Raw genomic sequence first — 21,585 nt, 5'->3', positions numbered from 1 at the left:
GATATTGTGTACATGGACTTAAAAAAGGCATTTCATACTGTGCTACAGAAGAGTTGACAAAAGTTTTCAGCCATGGAATAATAAGCACCGCAGTAATACAGAAACAATTGGCTGAGGGATAGGATACTGGGTAATGGTAAATGAATGCTTTTCAGACTGGAAGGTTTCGAGTGGAGTTTCTGGGCATTGATAATGGGTCCCTTGGTTTTCTTCAAGTTTAAAAAAAAATCTAGATCTTTAATACACAGAAGACAATTTCAAAGTTTGCATCAAGAGGAGGAAATGAGAATCATTCATTATCCCTCAAAGGAGCTACTGCAGACTTAATGGACTAGATAAGACCATATGCAATAGAAGTGGAGTAGGCTGTTTGACCCCTCAAGCCTGCTCATTCTGATGGCTGATCTGACGCTCCTTGTATCCACTTTCCTGCATTTTCTCTGTAGCCCTTGATTTCCCTATTGCTTAAGGACCTATCTATCTCAACTTTAAGTAAATGCAAGGACTCCACCCCCCACACTTCTCTGTGACAAGGATTTCTCAAGACACTCAACCCTCAGAAGAAATTCCTCCTCATTTCAGTCTTAAATCTAAGACTATACCCTCTGGTTCTAGACTCTTTCGATGGGAAACATCCCCTCAGCATTTCGTCTGACAAGTTCCATAATCTGATACATTTCAATTCGATCACTCCTCATTCTTCTGAATTCCAATGAGTGCCATCCCAACCTGTTTAGCCTTTAGCCATAGTACAATCCTTCCACACCAGGGATCATCCCAGTGAACCTTCACTGGACTGCCTCCAATGGAATAATATCCTTTCTTTAACAAAGAGACCAAGCTTCTGTCTGTACTCTAGATGTGGTCTCTCAAGCAACTTGGTGCTGTTGCAGTAAGACTTCCCTGCTCTTATTTCAAGAGCTTGGAATAGAAGTGTCATACTCCATTAACTGTTGGCATCACTCAGTTTATCATTTGATGATTCATGATAAATTTATTGTCTCCTTATTTGAGTAGATATTTCTTTAATCAAGTTTTGAGCATATTGTCTCCAAACCCTAACCACCACCTTTCCCATGACTCCCTATACAAGACACTGAAATAGTCAACAAAAAAATCACAAGCTGCATTTTTGATCAATGTTAACTTTAATTATCTATGTTAGTCTTCCTGGAGACTGTGATCGTGTCTGAACACCTTTACCATCACTTGAAATGCGTGTTGGGTGACATGACCTTCACTAGTCATACACTAACCAATCTTGGTTAAAACTTCTGTGCCAATAGGTTCTCCTCAACATGGTACCCTGATCTTCCTGTAGTGCTCTATTAATTCAAATGTATGTACTGGTAGTGTCTTCCCTTATTCAAAAGAGGAGACAAAAAAAAGCCACTCTTTACCTGTTGATGTAACATCTGTCATTGGGAAATGTTAGAACTTGTTACAAAATGTGCAGTAGCAGAACATTTAGAAATACGTAATAAAACTAAGCCGAGTCAGCATGGTTTCGTGAATGGGAAATAATGTCTAACGAATTACAGTTCTTTGAGGAGATAATGAGCAAAATAAATAAAGGTGAACCAGTAGTTGTATTTGGATTTCTAAAAAGACATTCGGTAAGGTATCAAAAATAGATGTTTAAGATTCAGTTGCTGTATATAGTATTTTTAGTATGCTTAGATTAATGGCTAAAGTTTGGGTGAAAATTTGTAGCTCGGGTGCTCGTTGTTGTGGTTCTGTTCGCCGAGCTGGAAATTTTTGTTGCAAATGTTTCATCCCATGTCGAGGTGACATCCTCATTGCATGGGAGCGTCCTGTGAAGCGCTTCTGTGGTGTTTCCTCCAGCATTTATAGTGGCCTGTCCCTGCCGCTTCCGGTTGTCAGTTTCAGCTGTCCGCTGTAGTGGCCGGTATATTGGGTCCAGGTCGATGTGTTTGTTGATGGAGTTTGTGGATGAGTGCCATGCTTCTAGGAACTCCCTGGCTGTTCTTTGTTTGGCTTGCCCTATAATGGTAGTGTTGTCCCAGTCGAATTCATGTTGCTTGTCGTCTGCGCGTGTGGCTACTAAGTAACATGAATTCGACTGCGACAACACTACCATTATAGGGCAAGCCAAACAAAGAACAGCCAGGGAATTCCTAGAAGCATGACAACATTAATGGCTAACTAATAGAGGGTACAGAGTTGAAAATACAGGATTTTCAGGATGGCAATCTTTAATCAGTGGAGTGTCAAAGGGGTCTGTGCTGGGACCACCGTTGTTCACAATGTATATTGATGACTTGGATGAGGAAAGTGAATGTACTAGTGCCAAGTTTTTGGATGACAAAAATAGGTGGGTAGGCAAGTAGTGAGGATGGCAACATCAGTAAATGTATGTAGATCAGTGAATGCGCAAAAACTTGACAGATGAAAAATAATGTGGGGAACTGTAAGATTGTGCATGTTGGCAGGAAGTTTTAGTCCCTTTCTCTAAAAGATATACTGGCATTGGAGGCAGACAAGAGAAGGTTCGCTAGTTTGATTCCAGGTGTGGAGTAGAAGTGAGTTGGTTGGGCGTGTACTCATTGGAGTTTAGAAGAATTAACAGAAACTTTGTCAAAATTGTAGTTTTTTTTTCTCAAGATAGTTAGTTTGTGGAATTCTTTACTGCAGAGGGTTGTTGAGGCTAGGTCTTTAAGTATAAACGAGGTTGAGGTAGATTAATAATTAAGAATTATGGGAAAAGGCAGGAAAGTGGAATTAAGGATCATCAGATCAGCCATTGAATGGCCAGTGAATCAAATGGCTTACATTTCTCCTTTATGCCCTGTGCTATTGTCCCAAGAACAAGTCAGAGACTAGGAGTCATGCTGTGTGTAATTTGCCACATGGTTCCCGAAAACCATTGACCAGGCTCTAGTCAGATGTATCCTTGACTTGCCTGGATGTCTGCACCTTGAACAGCTGTCATATTTGACAGCATCAAGGAGAAAGAACCCTAAATTTAGATTTGCTCACTGAGTTTGTTTTCAGATGTTTCGTCACTATACTAGGTAACCTCTTCAGTGAGCCTCCGAATGAAGCACTGGTGGTGTAGCCTGCTTTCTATTTGTTTGTTTGCTAGAGTTTGTGGTGTGATTTTCTGTGGTGACATCATTCCCTAAGGTGACATCATTTCCTGTTTTTCTCAGGTGTGGTACCACTCACTAATAAATAATAAACTAATAAAACTCACTAATAAAGATTGGTGCCATATCCACAAACATTCACATTCCGTACCGCTGTCACTCAATAGCGGCAGTGTGTACAAGATGCAATTCGGGAATTCACTAACACTCCTTTGACAGCATGTTCCAACACACACCACCTAGAAGGACAAGGGCAGTAAATAAATGGGAACACCACCATCTGCAAGTTCCCCTCAAAGAAAGTCTCCATCATGACTTGGAAATATAACCTGTTCCTTCAGCGTCACTTGAACTCCCTCCCTAATGGCATTGTGGATCTACCTACAATGGTTCAAGAAGGCAACTCACCAACACTCATCATCTCAACGGTGACTTGGGATGGGCAATAAACGCTAGCCTGTCAGCCACACCTAACTCCCGTGAATGAAAGCTCATAGGTTTTCTATGGGTAAGTGATTGATTGGAGGAGTTATTACGCTGCATATTAGTTGCAGAGTAAGTACAAAGGTGCAGGTCAAGCTTTGCAAATCCTTTGTTTTCACTGATGGAATTATTAATCTGCACTATTCACTTATTGTGGTTCAAAAATTAAACAGACCTTCAGATACCAATGTTCTCTCACACCATGACACAACAAACATCGAAGATACAAAGACCAACCTTGCTAATGCCTTTAGCAAAGTAACTTTCCATCTTTCGATTAAATCTCAAGTATGAAGACTTAAGATTTGCAAGACATATTTGGGAAATAAGTTGTGGCAGTAAATGTTATCATTTTGAATTAGAAATTACAGTTATATTGCTATTACAATTGCATTTCACTTAAGCAAAAATGTGAAGGATTCTGAGGAGCTCTGGAGGTCCTGTGGGGTAGTAAATAAGTTGCTAATTTTATTAAAGCTGAGTTTTACGTCAGAAATTACTCCATATTTTTCAGAAAATGTTGTCGCAGAAAGTGTAGTTGTCATTAAGAAACTACTCCAGACACAACCATCCCAGCACAGTGAAATCATCAAACATATGGCCAAGCTTTTGGGGAATATTACAGTAAGTAGAAATTAAACCATAAGTGCTAAAGCTGCTAAAAATTGATATTTTATCATGGGCCTATTATTTAAATGCATTGTCCCACTTGTGCATCTTGGTGAAACATCTGAAATGCTTTCCTGATCATCATCTCAACAAATTTCAATGTACTGTAACGTATGCTATTAATTCAGATGTATGGTATATCCTGGTGGTGTTAGGGTTTCAGATTTTATTCATGGTTTATTGATTTTACATTTTTGGCTTAATACATATGGTTTGTGGAGTAACAGGGTGAGAGGATCTCCTGTTCCCAATTCCTTTCATCCTATTGTTTAATTGACATTGAAGCAAATGCAGATTGAAAATAAAATGAACAAGTGCAAATGTTGGAAATGTGATTTTTTTTTTGTATTCTTTTGTGATACTCTAATTGATTATAAATGAAAAACCTGACAAGACATTATACCTATCAGGAACCAGAAGGAAATATGTTGGCCCTAAGATTAAGGATAAGTTTTTTTTTACACAAGTTTTTTTTCTCCCCACCCCCACCCTCCTCTAGCTTATCTCTCCATGCTTCAGGGTCTCTGCCTTTATTCCTGATGAAGGGCTTTTGCCCGAAACGTCAATTTTGCTGCTCGTCGGATGCTGCCTGAATTGCTGTGCTCTTCCAGCATCACTGATCCAGAATCTGGTTTCCAGCATCTGCAGTCATTGTTTTTACCTTTTTTTTAACACATGTCAGCCGACAAGACAAGGACATTTTAATGGCATTAAATGATCTACTAAATTTAATTCCCTTCACCTTAGCCCCGTGTGAGTGGTATAACCTGTTCTATGTATTTACTTAAAACATCAGTCAGTCATTTGGATCATCTGTACATAACATCCTGGATTCTAACTTTCCAACTATACCTCCCAATCACATTTCATAATACTGTGATTAGTTTTCCTGTGTTGTCCCACTTAACAAATACTTCCCATCTTTAAATGAGAGATAAATGTGAGGAATAATGAAAACACAACTCATAATGTAAAAGTTGATCTGCAAAGGAAATTATTTTATGCCTTGTCCTATTTTCCTGGCATAATTAAATCACGAGTTTGACTCAGTTACATCATTTAACATTTTATATCTCACAATGCACTGTTTGCAAACTTGGGTTTCTCTCATCTTTCTTAACTCATTTTATACTGAAATCAAGACTATTGCTGTTCTTAATGCTGTTTCCAATGGACATGTTTTATAGTCATTTGTGTACATTGATATCCAAATTTCTGGGTTCATAGTCTGTGGTTCATAAAATATTTTGATTTGCCTTTTTCAGATTTCCCACTTCCCCACATTTGAAATTTATCTCCACAGTTTTGAACACTCATTTAATCCTTCCCTTTGGAACTTTCTGCTTTCAAATATACAGTTTAGTGCCTTCTTACCCGGTGTTATCTTAACATGTGAATATACAGCACTTGCTTTTTTTGCAAGTTTTTTTTGTGTCTGTGTATAAGTATCTGTGAATTTTGTGTGAGTGTGCCTATGTGCAAGTTTTTTTTTCTCCCCACCCCCACCCTCCTCTAGCTATCTCTCCATGCTTCAGGCTCTCTGCCTTTATTCCTGATGAAGGGCTTTTGCCCGAAACGTCAATTTTGCTGCTCGTCGGATGCAGCCTGAAACGTCAGCCCTCAAAATTTGTGGAATTCTATAAATACTGGCCATCAGAATCCATATTCATTTCAAAAATGATATGTTTGCTTTCAGTCTGGTAGAAAATCAACTGTTCCTAATTACTCTTTTGGCGATAGTCAGATACCCACAAGTTTTTTCTTGGGTCACCACATCTGGTACAAATGGATGATATAGTCTGCCAAGATGGTTCATTCATTTTTGTTAACCTTGGTCCAGGTCATCTGGTATCTGAATTGTTCTTAAAATTAGTTAATGCTGTGTACGCACTTTGGACTTGTGTTCTTGTTTTTATTTTAAGGTATTCTATTTTTCTTTTTATACTTGAACATTTCTTGTGGGAAATGTTATTCCAGTGACATTTTTTATGATGGCTGTTTCGCACTCATTTTGAAAATTGTGATTTTTATGACTCATCATAACTCAATATTTTCCAAGTTAATTATTACATGTCTAACCTTTTCAAAAAAGTTCTGTATTGCTGTATCCTATTTAAACTTAATGCTGACCAAATTGAAAAATGTTTTAGTGAAACATTTAATCATTAATATGGTTTGCAAACTTAACTTGCCTCTTCTCTTTCTCCAGGTACCCATGGCTCGAGCAAGCATCCTTTGGCTGATAGGTGAATACTGTGAGCGTGTCCCAAAGATTGCACCAGATGTTCTGAGGAAAGTGGCAAAGAGCTTTACAACTGAAGAGGAGATAGTGAAACTACAAATTCTTAATCTGGGAGCTAAACTCTGTTTAACAAATCCTAAACAGGTAAGACCTCAGTAAAGAATAGCCTTTATTTTCAGACATTTCCAGAGTTTAGGCTTTGTCTTGGCATTTGTTGGATATTTTTAAAATTTTGAATATGCTTTTCTCTATTAATTTGTCATTTGCTTAAAAGTTATTCATAGCTAAAGGGAACAAAAGCATACAGTATGATTGTTCATTGTAAAGTTTGAGTTGATCTCTTTTGCCTCTGGTAGGCATTGCATTATTAGACTTTTGATCTAGGTGGGTTTCCTCAACCAATTGTTTTCAGTCTTTGAGATTATGCAATTATTTTACACTCAGTATATGATTTTGAATGGGCACATGCAAATACCTGAAACATTTGCTGAGATTCTATTACTGCATTTAATCTGTGAAGAGAATGGACTTGATTTGTGGAGTGTTGTTTTCTGTTTCCATTGTTTCAGCTCATGGCATTTGTGGTGATGTGATACAAGACCAATCACAAGCTACAGAGCAAAAGAGAAAGATTTCACTACTGAATGACTTGCATAAAGCAATGCAAATAAGCCTTAGATTGCTTAACAAGCAGTTTGCTGTTTTTGGACATTTTGTGAATTTAGAGCTTGTAATTCTAAATCAGTATTTTGGAAGGTAACCAGTTTCTTTAGTACATGTCACGTACTATAGCACTTGTTACAGGTATTAATTCTTTCATGTCAAGATTATCTGCTTAGACTGGATTCTTTGATCAAGCACTAAGAAATACGTGCAACTGAAGAGGTTCAACCAGTTTTCGACTTACTACGCCAAATATTTGCTACTGAAATATTCTCCTTCTAATAAAATATACTTTTTAAAAATTTGTTCTTTTGTGGGATGTGGGCATTGCTGGCAAAGCCAGCATTTATTGCTCTTAAACTAAGTGACCTTCTTGGCTATCTCAATGGACAGTTAAGTGGCAACTGCCTTTCCTGTGGGTCTGGAGTCATCTGTTGCCAGACTGGTAAGGATGGAAGATTTTCATCCCTGAGAGGGTATTAGTGAACCAAATAAGTTTTTGCAACAAGTGTTGCAAGTTCATCATCACAGTTAATGAGACTATCTTTCAAAAGACCTTATAGAGTTAGGCCACTTGGCCCGCCAGTTTGGCTCCTGCACCTGGCTGATATTTTTCACAACTTAATTCTCCTGTCTACTGGCAACTCTTGATCCCCTCACTAATTTTGGACCTATCTATTTCTGTCTTAAAGACACTCAATGACTTGGCTTCCACAAAATCATCGCCTCCTGGCTAAAGAAATTCTCTTCATCTCAGGTCTCAAGGTCATCCCTTCACTGTGAGGCTGTGCTGTCAGGCCCTAGTCTCTCCTATGCACAGTAGCTTATTCTCCACGACCTTTCTATCCGAGCTTCTCAGTATTCTGTTAAGTTTCAATTAAATTCCCCCAATCCTTTTAAACTCAATTGAATTTCGGATCTTAATACTTGAATTTTATTTCCTTGAGCTGCCTTGGTGAAATTTGAACCTTTGCACCCAGAACAATAGCTTCAGCCTCTGGATTACTTATCAAATGACATTAAACCAATGCTGCCATCTCCTCCAGATTCTTGCTCCATAATTGAATAATGATCTAATCCTACTATTATGATTTGTAAATGATAACTTTTGAGTTTGAAGTACTAAAAGTTAAACAATGCTGTGTAGATATAAGGTCCCTGAGTAAAACAGAATTCGCAAAAACTGACACTTGCTTTCAAGTTTTAATTAAACTAGAATTGATCAGGAAACTGTGTTGCATTTTTTTTTTGCATGCTGGGGTCTTTGGAGCCTCCATCCCTCCATCCTATGTGAAAAATGTACCTTATCTGAGGTGGTTTAATTTGAAACTAACAGGGAAGCATTTTATTCCCCAATGCTAATACCCTGTGCTTTGAGTCATTGATAGCAAATCGTGTACATTAGTAATTTTAAATTGAGGATGACGGAGACCTTGTTTTATGAAATCGTATCTGGCAGTGCTTATTTGGAATTTTACCCACTCCAATCAAAGTTGCTACCATTAGTGTAAGCGTAAATGGGTCTGCTTGGAAAATCTTGACAAAATCTAGACACTTCTGTATTTTGTTTATTCATGTTAACCCTTTGCTGTCACCAGAAATAAGTGACAAAAGATCCCTTGGAAAAAACACTCACCATAGATTATTAAAGCCATGTTTTAGCAATAAACCAAGAATATGTCTAATAGGTTTGTTGGTAAACCTGTTTGTAGTTACAAACAATAGTATTAGAGGATGAAATCTGAATGGAATGATAAGACTATTTTCTATCTGATATACTGGTAATCATTGACTGAAACTGTGACACTGGAGTCACTTATCTTGGTTGTAGAGGGCATCAGCTAGTTATCGTGGGATAGAAATGGCGAAATACATTGCAAATAATTTGCAATAATACAGTTCACTGATTCATATGGCTTAGTTAATGGTTCATAATTCAGTGAGCAGCAGCTAAGTGCATTCGAGCTCTGGGCACTGCACATGCTTTGGGGCAGTGTTGCATCATAAAGCTAACCTCTTTGGTAGAAATGTGCCGAGCCTAATATCATCTGATATGTTGATGTCTTGCATATTTTTCAGATTAAGTTTTGAGTGCTATGTTTTTAGTTGTATTTCTACATTCATTATCCTCACGTAGACTCTTCACCAGCTTTGCCATTTATGATTATTTTTTAATGATGCCTTTCTTTCCACTTCAGCGGTTTAATAATCTAGCGCCTGGCTTCTTCTCAGGATTCAGCATTCACCTACTCAGCACAGATGAGGACATGTGTCTTAGCTAAAATTTCATTTGCTGCCTTTGGAATGCATATTCCCAAGGGAGCCACATTCGTTGGTCATGACCATTCATTTTTATTACAACTCTGAATATGTTTATTCAGAGTTATCAATAATCATAAATAACGTGTATTATTTTCTTGTTTTTTGCCAACAGACAAAATTGCTTATGCAGTACATATTAAATGTAGCCAAGTATGATCAGAACTATGACATTAGAGATCGTACAAGATTTATCAAGCAGCTGATTGTTCCAAATGAGAAGAGCGGTGCTTTAAGCAAGTATGCCAAGAAAATATTCCTTGTTCAAAAGCCAGCACCAGTCCTCGAATCTCCATTTAAAGGTATTTCATAGTAAATCATTTTATTTCAAACTAAGGTTTTGTATATGGGATTGTTACCCCAATATAGTGGGGAGACTCCTTCCAACTCTATTCTGGAGTAGATTATACAATGAAATACAAAAGGTTTCTGTTTTCGCTTGAGTAATGCTGGCAGCTATTTGACTGTGGTAGACCGCATGATTAAGCCAATTTAATATTTTTGTATACGTCTCATATTAGCTATTTTATTCAGATTTCCATTTATTTGCATACTTAACAGTTGCAATGTGCGAATTACCACAGTGAGATCAGGAGCATAGCCACCAAGATGCTTAAAGATAAATCACATGCAGGATTCAGATGTCAGAGATGCAAGAACCTTATTATTTTTCTAAAGAAAAAGTAAATGTCAAGTGTACTTTCACGTGGGGTATTTAAAGATTATTACTCTGAAGAGATGGTGACAGAGGCCAAGGTTGGAGATATGGGTCCGCCTCCCACCATATCAGTTGGACGAAGTTAAGTTCCATGAGTAAAACCTTTTTATTAAAATTCAAATTGAAAGCAAGTCTTGATTCTGTCATCCGTTGTGAAAACTCATCTGGTTCACTAATGACCTTTTTTCAGGGAAGGCAATCTTTTGTCCTTGCCTGTTCCGGCGTACATGTGACTTCAGACCAACTGCAATGTGATTAACTATTATCTGCCATTTCTAACCCTTTCAAGGGCAGTTAGGGTTGGACAGAAAATTGCTGGCCGTGCTGATTATGTTCTCGTCTCATGAAAGAGCAAAGAGGAAAAAAGTGGTTTTGTGAACAAACCTCTGTAGCCCATGTAACAGTTTCCAGATTCTACCAATTCACGTAAAATGAGATGTTTCTTAAACCACTCTATCTGACACCTAATTATAGCTGTTATGTATCCTCTCTTCGAAGGAATACTGATGTCTTAATTTTTTTCATTTTGTAATTTTATATGTTTGTTACCTTGTCCTCTTCTATCTGGGAGCTTTTGATTTGAATTTATTTTCAGTATCTCACCTCTGTGGCTGGTGAATAGCTTAACAAGTCATTGCTTTTTTATTTGGCACCAGGGTACAACATTGTTACCCTCCTTAGTGAGCCTTCTAGATTCAAAATGATTTATTTTCAAACATGTGGAGCTGTGATGCAAAATAGTTAAACCACTATACAACTTTGGATATTTTTCAATCAACCTGTGCAGAGTTCCTCTGGAGTGGGTGAAACTTGAACCTGGGACTCCTAATTCTGAGCTCTATGCAACTTGAACAAAATCCTCAGGATGTGAAATTAGTGAATCTAATATTATATCTCCATTTCCTTATCATTTTGTTTTCATTATTCAGGTTGCATTTGCCCATCTCCTCGTTTCTCTTCTCCTCCTCCACCCCCACCACCACCACCACCATTTGAATTGTGAAACTTAAGATGTCAACCTGAAGTTTGTTGCAATGTGATGTTGGCTCCAGCTGTCTCCAATTCAAAAACAATACATCACACCCCAATTTTCCAATGAAGGGGTTGTACCAGTGAGAATAGCTGTGGCTTCCCAATGATCAAAGTAAAAATTTATTTTATTGTGGTATTATGTTGGTTAGGAGGCATTATTTAATAGGATGCTTGAAAGTTGAATTAATGGACAGATTAAAATGCAATTTCAAATTATAAATAGCTGAAACATTTGAACTCCTTTTATATCTGTGTAGTTAATTATTTAGATAGAGCAGTAATACACCCACTGTCCTGTTGATGTTCTGTAAACAACATAGCAACCACAGACTTTCACTTCAGTTGCTTAAGGTGTCAATAAACAGAGTGCTATTTCTGACTTGTCCTTTGAATTTTAGTTGTGTAAATGGGTATGTCATGGTAACTAACACCCACACGCAATTTCAACAATGATATTTTAAAAATTAGAATGGTAGTTGAAGGCAAAAAAAGCCCACTGAGTTGCACCACTGAGTTTAAACCGTGTCAGAATTGTGCCACTAAATAATAAGGATTGGATCTAAAGGGAGCAACCCTATTATTTCTTGATTTGAATAGTAAACTTCAATTATCATGTCTGCTTAACAGTCCAACAGAGCTATTCTGCAATGGTATAAGTGGCAGTCACAATGACTCGAAATCTTTGTTAAACCTGCATTAACATCAACAAATTATTAGATGTTCAATATTTACAGTGAGGAACATCTCCCATGAGGAAATTATGGTGCAGAGTGCCTGATTTAAGTGTCATGTGACATCATTTCCTAAATTTTATGCAACTTTAATGGCTCTTCTTTTGTTGTAGATTAGATTAGATTAGATTACTTACAGTGTGGAAACAGGCCCTTCGGCCCAACAAGTCCACACCGCCCCGCCGAAGCGCAACCCACCCATACCCCTACATGTACCCCTTACCTAACACTACGGGCAATTTAGCATGGCCAATTCACCTGATCTGCACATCTTTGGACTGTGGGAGGAAACCGGAGCACCCGGAGGAAACCCACGCAGACACGGGGAGAACGTGCAAACTCCACACATTCAGTTTCCTGATGCGGGAATTGAACCCGGGTCTCTGGCGCTGTGAGGCAGTAGTGCTAACCACTGTGCCACCGTGCCACCCACATGTAAGCATAAAATGTAGGGGCAATATAGGCCATTTGGCCCATCCAAGTCTGTTCCATTATTCAATGAGATTATGGTTTATTTGATAATCCTCAACTCCACTCTCCTGCTTTACCCCCATGACCATCGATTGTCTGTCACTCTCTGCTTTGAGTATATTTAATGACTGAGACTCCACTGCAATAAGGAATTTCACAGATTCACTAACCTCCAAGAAGAAAATAATCTCTCTAATAAATAATCCCTTAGTCTGAGATTACGCCCTCTGGACCTAGATTCTCCCCCATAGTAGCAAAGAAATAGTACATTCTGCTACCACAAAATTCTAGCAATTCCCTGCTGTGAATTTCACCTTTTCCAATGGTAGTTCCATTTTGGCATCTGCTGTAGGGTATCCCTGACTCTGTCACAGTGATGTTGTCAGTCAGTAATCAATCATGTTGAAGGCTACTCACCGAGCAATCCCGGAAGTAAGATTTTTTAATATTTTTCAGAAAGCGAAGTAATGATTTGGGACATGGGGTTAAGGTAGAAGCTGAAATATATTAAGGAAAAGATTTTTTTTTAAAAAGCATAAAATATTTGAGATTCTGCAAATATAGTTTTTCAAAATCTGAAGTTGTTTTGCAATCATTATGATTTGATTTTAAAAATAAAACCCAGATGAGCCTTATTAATGAGTGCAATTTCTTAATGTCAGCTAACACTGACTGACAGTTTCTCTACATTAAGACTTACATGGGATGTTGTTTACTCGTCTATGAATATCGCTGGTGGCTATTGTTCAAAATTGGGAAGATGTGTGGGTGAAAGGGGAACTTGAAAATGGTGGTATTCCCTTGGATCTGCTGCCATTCTCCTAGATGGTATCTGGATTTGAACAGTGTCTTCACAAGTGAGAACAGCTTCTCTAGTTCACTGGAACAATTTGGCATTTCTTCGAAAAACCTCCAGCTGGTTTTGCATGGGTGCACGTTTCTCATACCTCAGCCATTTCTGAGAGAAAGAAATATGGCATAGACTTGGCTCTAAAGTATTTCAGCATTGTTTCAATTTCTTATGTCCATTAATATATATTCTTACAAATAAGAACACGAAACAAGCAAACTAAATATGCCTGATTAAATAAGTGACTTTTCATGTTTTCTGTCGGCTTCAAAGATGAAGTAGTTATGTGAAGGCACATTGATACAAATTGATTCTGAAGCTATGAATTTCACTTCACTCTTGGAGCTAGTGAAATAACTCTTTAAGAAATTTATTACTCGTCTATCGGACTATTTTTTTGCCCCAAATATATTCAAATGTAAAAGCAGCATGAAGATATATAGTAGTAGTCCTCATTCCACCAAAATCCTCAAGTTTCTGCTCATCAATTTCTCTCTCAAAATTTTCTTTGGTTAAGGACCGGCTTCCCAACACACCAACCCCACTCCCAAGTACAACTACTTGCAGTTCCTGTAGTCCATCTTACTGAAACATATTTGCTGTCTTCCTCTTCTCTGTCTTAGGCAACATGGCTGAGTTAATATTTAAATGTAATTAACACCATGGATTTACAATTTCCGCCCAATTACGCACATAATTATGAAATTAAAGTGGAAATATCTCTCACTGCTACAGTACTTTGTAATAATACAATTTGACTTTGAATCACAGTAAATCAATGAACCTAATCATAGATTGTATGTTATATGCTATCTGATGGCATATGCTCCAATTTGTGTTATGTGATGTCTTAAGAAATCCACTATTTCTGATCTTTAATTGTTATCTTATTGTTGTCTTGTGTGACAATATGAGCAACCTCTGGGTTTGGGACATCTTAATGTAGTTTTGTCTTTGCCCTCTTTTCAAATTAAAAGGATTCTGTATTTGAGAATATTGGTCTTTAGTTCTTGAAATTTATTTTGTATCTATATTTAAAACTTAACTATTGGAAAGTAGTATTTTGGCATTAATGTGTTTCCATTTGTATTGCTGTTAACTGCAGAAGGAAAACTGAAAACCGTTCACTTGGTAGCAAAACAGTATTAAAATTCTGAATGAGTTTTGTAGCAAGACATGTATACGAATTGTTTAACTCTGCTGTCATTCTTAATATTCACACTAAAGTAATTTTTAGAGGAGCTGCATTTCACTGCAACACCTCCAAATACACTGAATGATTAGCTTTTTTATTGACCATTATGGGTGAGATTATTGTAATCTATGGTCTGAAATCAGTTTCCTGACCTATGAAGAATCATCTCCAGTTTTTATTTATGCTGTGACATTTGAGATAATTCACTCCCAATTATCATTGGTGCTGATTAAGACTCTGTGATATAAAGTCCACTTTTTTTTCCTATTTTCTTATTCGACAGATAGGGATCGTTTCCAACTGAGCACGTTATCGCATACACTTAATACTAAAGCAAATGGGTATCTCGAGCTTCCAGAGTGGCCGGAGAGTGCTCCTGACCCTTCAGTCCGAAATGTGGAAGTCATTCAACCAGTATGAAATTTTATTTTAATCAATGGTTTTTGGCCCAGTTTTTTTAAGTAAGCGAGAGGAAGGCAAAGAAATGGTTTAGAATAGAAAATGTTCTTTACTTTATTACCATACTTAATATCGTAATACCATGGCTTGCTTATCAGACTGAGTAGCTGTTTTATTTGAAGACCATGAACTGAAAACGAGCATACAAACCAGTCAGATGCTTTACTTTGTAGAATTTAAGTTTAATTTTCTAAAAATAATTTTGTTTCAATGTGTGTATGTGTATTGAAACTTTTAATTTATGGCCTATAATTTGAATGACATATTGTCAAATGTTCTTGTAACATGTAGCAATCTGCAGTTCTTGTAATATGTTCCATATCACTACAAAATTCTTGAATTATTTTGAGGTGGCGATTGATTAGATTAGATTATTTACAATATGGAAACAGGCCCTTCGGCCCAACAAGTCCACACCGACCCGCCGAATCGCAACCCACCCATTCCCCTACATTTACCTCTTTACCTAACACTACAGGCAATTTAGCATGGCCAATTCACCTAGTCTGCACATCTTTGGACTGTGGGAGGAAACCGGAGCACCCGGAGGAAACCCACGCAGACACGGGGAGAACGTACAGACTCCACACAGTCAGTCGCCTGAGTCGGGAATTGAACCCAGGTCTCTGGCGCTGTGAGGCAGCAGTGCTAACCACTGTGCCACCGTGCCGCCCACCATAAGATTGCTATAAGCAAAATTATTTCTTTTAACTGTCCAGTCATAAATGCTGCCATAAAGGACCACTAATGTAAATGCCTAAACACACATTAGTAAACCTTAACTGAGCCTATCGATATCTAACAGGAAATCAAGTTTCTCATACATGTTAATTCCTACAGCATTTTCCAAAATCAGTCCCTCTTACCTATTCACCCCTCTCTCCAAGCAGTAACACCACCAAAGCTTGCAATATGCAGCTATGATTCAGTTCAGAGGAATTAAAGTTGGAAGAGTGTAGCCCAAAATAGTATTTGATAATTTAATGAAACTATTCAGACTGTTCATAAGTCCGATGTTTTCAATCTCCTGTAAATTGTTATTGCATAACGTATGTACAACTTTGGATATGAGTCAAAAGATAATTTTTGTTGAGTATTCTTTGAGTTGCTTTAGTCATTATCCAATAAATCTGTTGTAGGGCCAATGTTGGTTTGGTACTGGTGTCTACAGTAATAATCTAAGAGTTGCATTAATTATATTCACCCGGATTAAGCACATAATAGAACTAGTAAAAGCAAAGTTGACCATATGCCTCTTGACCATTCAGTCTGATGTTTTGTCTCATTTATTTTTATTGCATGTCTAAAAGCCCAGAAAACATTGGGTCTTTGTTTCACAAGAAGTGCTTTGTTCAAAATTTCTCAACTCCAACATTTTTTGTGTATGTGCTCATTGCGGCTTAACAAAGTTCTCTCTTTCTCTTCTATGCACTTTTTGTTTCTTGGCTGTGGGGACTAGAAGTGGAATAATGCCTTGCACATTATATGAAGTGCTGGTCGATTTTGTAAATGACATGCAGTCTTAAGTTTTTAGAAGGATTGGCTCATAGACAACTCTAAAACCAATTTTTGTAATCCATTTTCTCATCTTTAATACTCTAGGACCTTAACCCTTGCTGACGTGTCAATCATCAGGCTTCACTGAAGTCACCATTATTACAAGACTAGTTGTGTGTGTGTGTCAGGCTATTGAAATCAAGAGTTTGAGCCTCCCACATCTAATGTCCAAATTTATTTACATCTAGAAGTTGCTGGATAACAATTAGGGATACAGAAAACATGTGCCAGTTTTTCTTTTTATCCCCTTTCTCTCCTCCTCCTGTCGATCTACCACCCCTTCAGGTTTTGTACCATCACACCTTCTGTTACCCTCCTATTTTCCCATTTAAGGGCGATAAGGTGATTAGCATTGCACCGGTGTCCTGGGTTTGATTCCAGCCTCAGGTGACTCTCTGTCTGTGGCATTTGCACGTGCTCCCCTTATCTGTGTGGTTTTGACCCATAGTCCAAAGATGTCCCCGTTAGGTAGATTGGCCATGCAAACCTTTTGTCATATTCAGGGATGTGGCTAGGTGGATTAACCATTGTAGATGCAGGGGTTATGGGATATGGTGGGGGTCTGGGTCTGGGTGGGATGCTCTTTGGAGGATGAGTGCAAACTTGATGGGCCACATGGCCTCCTTCCACACTGTATAGGGATTCGATGATTATATATTTTCCTTTCTCTGACTCTTGGTCATTTTAAATTCTTCCATTGTTATCTTTTGGATATCTTTTTGTTTAAAGTTGTTTTAAGTCTCAACTATTTGTTTTTGCTGACAGGTTAAGCTGGCTACACCAGTAGGTAAATTAAAAGGCAAGAAAGATAACTTGGATGGAAAGTTTTACTCTGATTCTGAGGAGCAGGAAGACTCCAGCCAAAGTGAGTGTACGCTGGGTCAGATTGGAGAATTATGATGCAAGCAAATTTCTTCCCACACTTGTGTGACTCTTGATTCATTCATGACATGTGGACTCTCCTATCTTGGGTCATTGCTTTGGATCTGTTTTTTGTTTGAATCTTTGAGTTTATAATTGAAAACAAATGTCCATATTTGTCACAGTCAGGCAGTGCCCATATTTGACCATAGCAGTTCTCACCTTTTCTTTTTCAGTGGTGTGAACAGCTGATCGAATAAAATATTAAAATAATCTCATAACAAACTTGAGAACACAATAAGTAAAACAGACTGTTACATTGGCTTTGACTAAATAGTTGTGATGTTGAGTTGTATTTGGATCTTTGATCCTGAACCATCTTGTGTCCAACTCTAATTTAGTCAACGTTACAACATAATTGAGCATCATAGTGAGTTTAAGTCCAGTTTTAGTAAGCAAATTATTCTTTTTTTAAACTATACCATGGTAAAGCAATTTAAGTGCAAGCTATTTTAAAATATTTTCAAATAGTGGCATGATAACCATTCTATGAAGCCCTCTGATGTTGACCTCTTTCTCTTGATATTCATTTGTTTGGGTAGCTTCTGAATAATTGAATTTATTATTGTAGTCAACTTTTTCAAAACAACCTTTAATTTTATTCTGATTGGTTCCAAACCATTTAATTGACACAATGGTGAACTTAGTCAAAAATTTGAAGTAAAATGAATTCAACCTCTTACCATTCAATCTCAGGTAGTGAATCTAGTAGTGAGAGTGAAAGTGACAGCAAGAATGAAGACAGCAGTTCGAGTTCAAGTGAAGAGTCAAGTGATAGTGACTCGGAAAAAGAGGAACAGAATGAAGAAAGGTAAATGTAACATCCTAAAATTGTTCCAGAGTTAGTTGACGGGCCTGTGCTTAAAGCTGGGTAGAAACAAAACTAAGCTAAGATTTCAGTGAGCTACTAAATCTCTGAAAGGAATGGGGGAAGCAGATGTTAATTTCATCAAAGGCAATTTTAAAACTTCATGCTTGCTGTTGTGGTTCTGTTCGCCGAGCTGGGAATTTTGTCTTGCAAACGTTTCGTCCCCTGTCTAGGTGACATCCTCAGTGTTTGGGAGCCTCCTGTGAAGCGCTTCTGTGATGTTTCCTCCGGCATTTATAGTGGCCTGTTTCTGCCGCTTCCGGATGTCAGTTCCAGCTGTCCGCTGTAGTGGCCGGTATATTGGGTCCAGGTCGATGTGTTTGTTGATGGAGTTTGTGGAAGAGTGCCATGCCTCTAAAAATTCCCTGGCTGTTCTCTGTTTGGCTTGCCCTATAATGTAGTGTTGTCCCAGTCGAATTCATGTTGCTTGTCATCTGCGTGTGTGGCTACCAAGGGGAGCTGGTCGTGGCTAGTTGGTGTTCATGGATACGGATCGTTAGCTGTCTTTCTGTTTGTCCTATGTAGTGTTTTGTGCAGTCCTTGCATGGGATTTTGTACACTACATTGGTTTTGCTCATATTGGGTATCGGGTCCTTCGTCTCGTTCTCACCAGAACGAAGGACCCAATACCCAGCATGAGCAAAACCAATGTAGTGTACAAAATCCCATGCAAGGACTGCACAAAACAGTACATAGGACAAACAGGAAGACAGCTAACGATCCGCATCCATGATCACCAACTAGCCACGAAACGACACGACCAGCTATCCTTAGTAGCCACACACGCAGATGACAAGCAACATGAATTCGACTGGGACAACACTACCATTATAGGACAAGCCAAACAGAGAACAGCCAGGGAATTCCTAGAGGCATGGCACTCATCCACAGATTCGATCAACAAACACATCGACCTGGACCCAATATACCGGCCACTACAGCAGACAGCTGGAACTGACAACTGGAAGCGGCAGAGACAGGCCACTATAAATGCTGGAGGAAACATCACAGAAGCGCTTCACAGGAGGCTCCCAAGCACTGAGGATGTCACCTAGACGGGGGACGAAACGTTTGCAAGACAAATTCCCAGCTCGGCGAACAGAACCACAACGACGAGCACCCGAGCTACAAATCTTCTCCCAAATTTTCATGCTTGCTGCAGTATGAGAGGAATTTGAGACATGGCATGTTCGTGGAATTATATAGCATGCTTATCAGAAATAAGGGATTTTTACTCATGAAATCTAGAGAATTGGTACTCCGTCTTTGTCAGAGTTTTATTTTCTTGTATCTAGGTCTATAGTCAGAGATTGTTTGACATGATTAGTTTGGGACTCCATTATTGGTATATTCTGTGGCCAGCGTCATAGTCACGATAGGTCTGTCAAGTAGCCTCTTTAGAAACTGTAACAGATAAGCCCTGTATCTAAATGTTATAATAACTTGTACAAACTTACCCCATCATTAATATCAGTTTGTGATCAGCTTCTCAACAACTTGTATTAAAACTGGTTTGAAGTCCTGAGGTGTTTTTTGTCATGACTGTTTGTTTGGTGGCATGTTTTATGTTGGGGCAGTGCTGATAAAAATCAGTACTGATTGCACCCTGAAAATAAGGCATTTAATGTTAATTAATGGCTGTCAAATGGTAAGCCAGATTATAAAGATACATTTGATTTAGAATTTTCATTTTTTTATGATTCAGAATCTTAAACATGAGAAGATGGTGTAAAGAGATGCAAAACTGTTTGCCTTATTCGACCTGCTTGGTTTGTAGTTACAAAAGAAGTGCTGTTAAATTTGAGTTATCAGCCTAAGAGCTAACACCTGGTTACAAAAGTAATGTATGGATTAAGACAGTGAGGCTGGGTGTTTGAACCATGAATGGGGTTTCATCTTAACAGAAGGCAGCATCTTAAGTGTAAGACAGTTTTGCTGCAATTAGAATTGAAATTTATGCTATAATTTAATCTTTGTTCTATTAGTGTGAATTTGCTGTTTCTCTGATTATACTGATGACATTTTATTATGTCATTGTTTCACATGATAAAAAGTGCATATTACTAATTTGAAAATCCAGAATCTTATTTGACAGTTTACACTCTTGCCTGTCGGTGATTGCAGAGATGGTTGCCCTTTCATGCGTAGTTTGCTGCTGATGCTGTTGATGAGTGTGCAGCTTGGCTTTTTTGTAGCTGACAGCACTGATTGGGGTATAGCACGCACTCTGCTCTTTTTATTATAGACAGTAATTAAGGCAGTTCGCCCTGCCACTTCATAACAAATACAGCATAATGCCCTAATTATAACTTTATTAATTTAAGTCAGGATTTAATGATTTTAAAAGTGATTTATATTGTTTTTCTTGTTTGGAACAAATGAAATCTCTGGTTTAAATTAATACTGGCTTTTCATTTCTGCAAAAGTTAAAAAGCTGGTTCCAATAAATTCTGTTCATTAGATTAGCATTGGAAATTATCTGTAGTAAGGTAAACATCCATTAATCCTCAAAAGGGCAGAGGAAATGTAGCAATTTTCCACCTTAGTGAATCCAAAATTTGAAAATTATATATTTTCTTCTGGTGTTCAAAAGCTGACAGTGTTTTCAGATTTCCCCAACGGAATCTGGTAGAGTTTTATTGTGGGTTGTGTTGTCTCACAGTATTTACCAGGGAGAGCTTCTGACTGATATTTGATCGCACTTCAATGTATTGTCTCCTTTCCTCTGCACCAATAATTGGCAAAGCTTCTCTTGTCTGTGTACCCACACAAGTAGGCACCAAGTGTTTTATCTGCTCTCATTTAAATGCATTAATAATCTGGTAGTCAAGGATGATCAACAAGACGGGTAAGAATGCATTTGTACCCTTTGGCTTTTCATTGATGATCCATGTCTGCATTAATGTTCCCACATGTATGTTAAATTGGTGCAGAGGTGTGTTGGTCAGAGGCTTCTTTCGGATTGGTGACAGATTTTGAGGTGGATCAGTGAAAACCTATTCAGGAAGAATTACAATAATATCTGCAATGAAATTTATCCAATATTCAATTCACACATTGACATGGAAAGACAATATTGTAGTTAACACCAAAGCATTTATTAGTTATTCTACTTGGAAAATGTTGCATGCAACTTAAATAGAATGTTACGTTCAACTGATCAAATCTGTGGTTGGAATTTTGTACACAGTGAACCAATTGGCGTAATATGAAACTGTAATTTAAGAACTCCATACATCTGCACCAGAAATCTAATAATAAGCAAAGTAGTCGTGTTGAGTCATTTGGTCAGCAACT

General features: G+C 38.0%; 1 protein-coding gene across 3 annotated transcripts in view; it reads left to right on the top strand.

The window, feature by feature from the left end:
* The window catches only part of ap3b1a (adaptor related protein complex 3 subunit beta 1a), a 315,493-nt gene that overhangs the window by 171,508 nt on the left and 122,400 nt on the right, over positions 1–21,585 (top strand). For all 3 annotated transcript variants that reach the window (XM_088000361.1, XM_088000365.1, XM_088000372.1), the window contains 6 exons: positions 4,108–4,217; positions 6,472–6,648; positions 9,602–9,788; positions 14,767–14,897; positions 17,265–17,364; positions 18,117–18,231. In XM_088000361.1, the coding sequence (XP_087856487.1) occupies positions 4,108–4,217; positions 6,472–6,648; positions 9,602–9,788; positions 14,767–14,897; positions 17,265–17,364; positions 18,117–18,231 (820 nt within the window). The remainder of the gene's footprint in view (positions 1–4,107; positions 4,218–6,471; positions 6,649–9,601; positions 9,789–14,766; positions 14,898–17,264; positions 17,365–18,116; positions 18,232–21,585) is intronic.

The sequence above is a fragment of the Chiloscyllium plagiosum genome, unplaced genomic scaffold (assembly GCF_037043375.1).
Source record: "Chiloscyllium plagiosum isolate Xiang-an unplaced genomic scaffold, Cpla_swu_hap1 HiC_scaffold_2, whole genome shotgun sequence".
NCBI classification, from domain to species: Eukaryota; Metazoa; Chordata; class Chondrichthyes; order Orectolobiformes; family Hemiscylliidae; genus Chiloscyllium; species Chiloscyllium plagiosum.
Note: the sequence above shows the minus strand (reverse complement) of the source record. Positions and strands in the feature narration are given on the sequence as shown.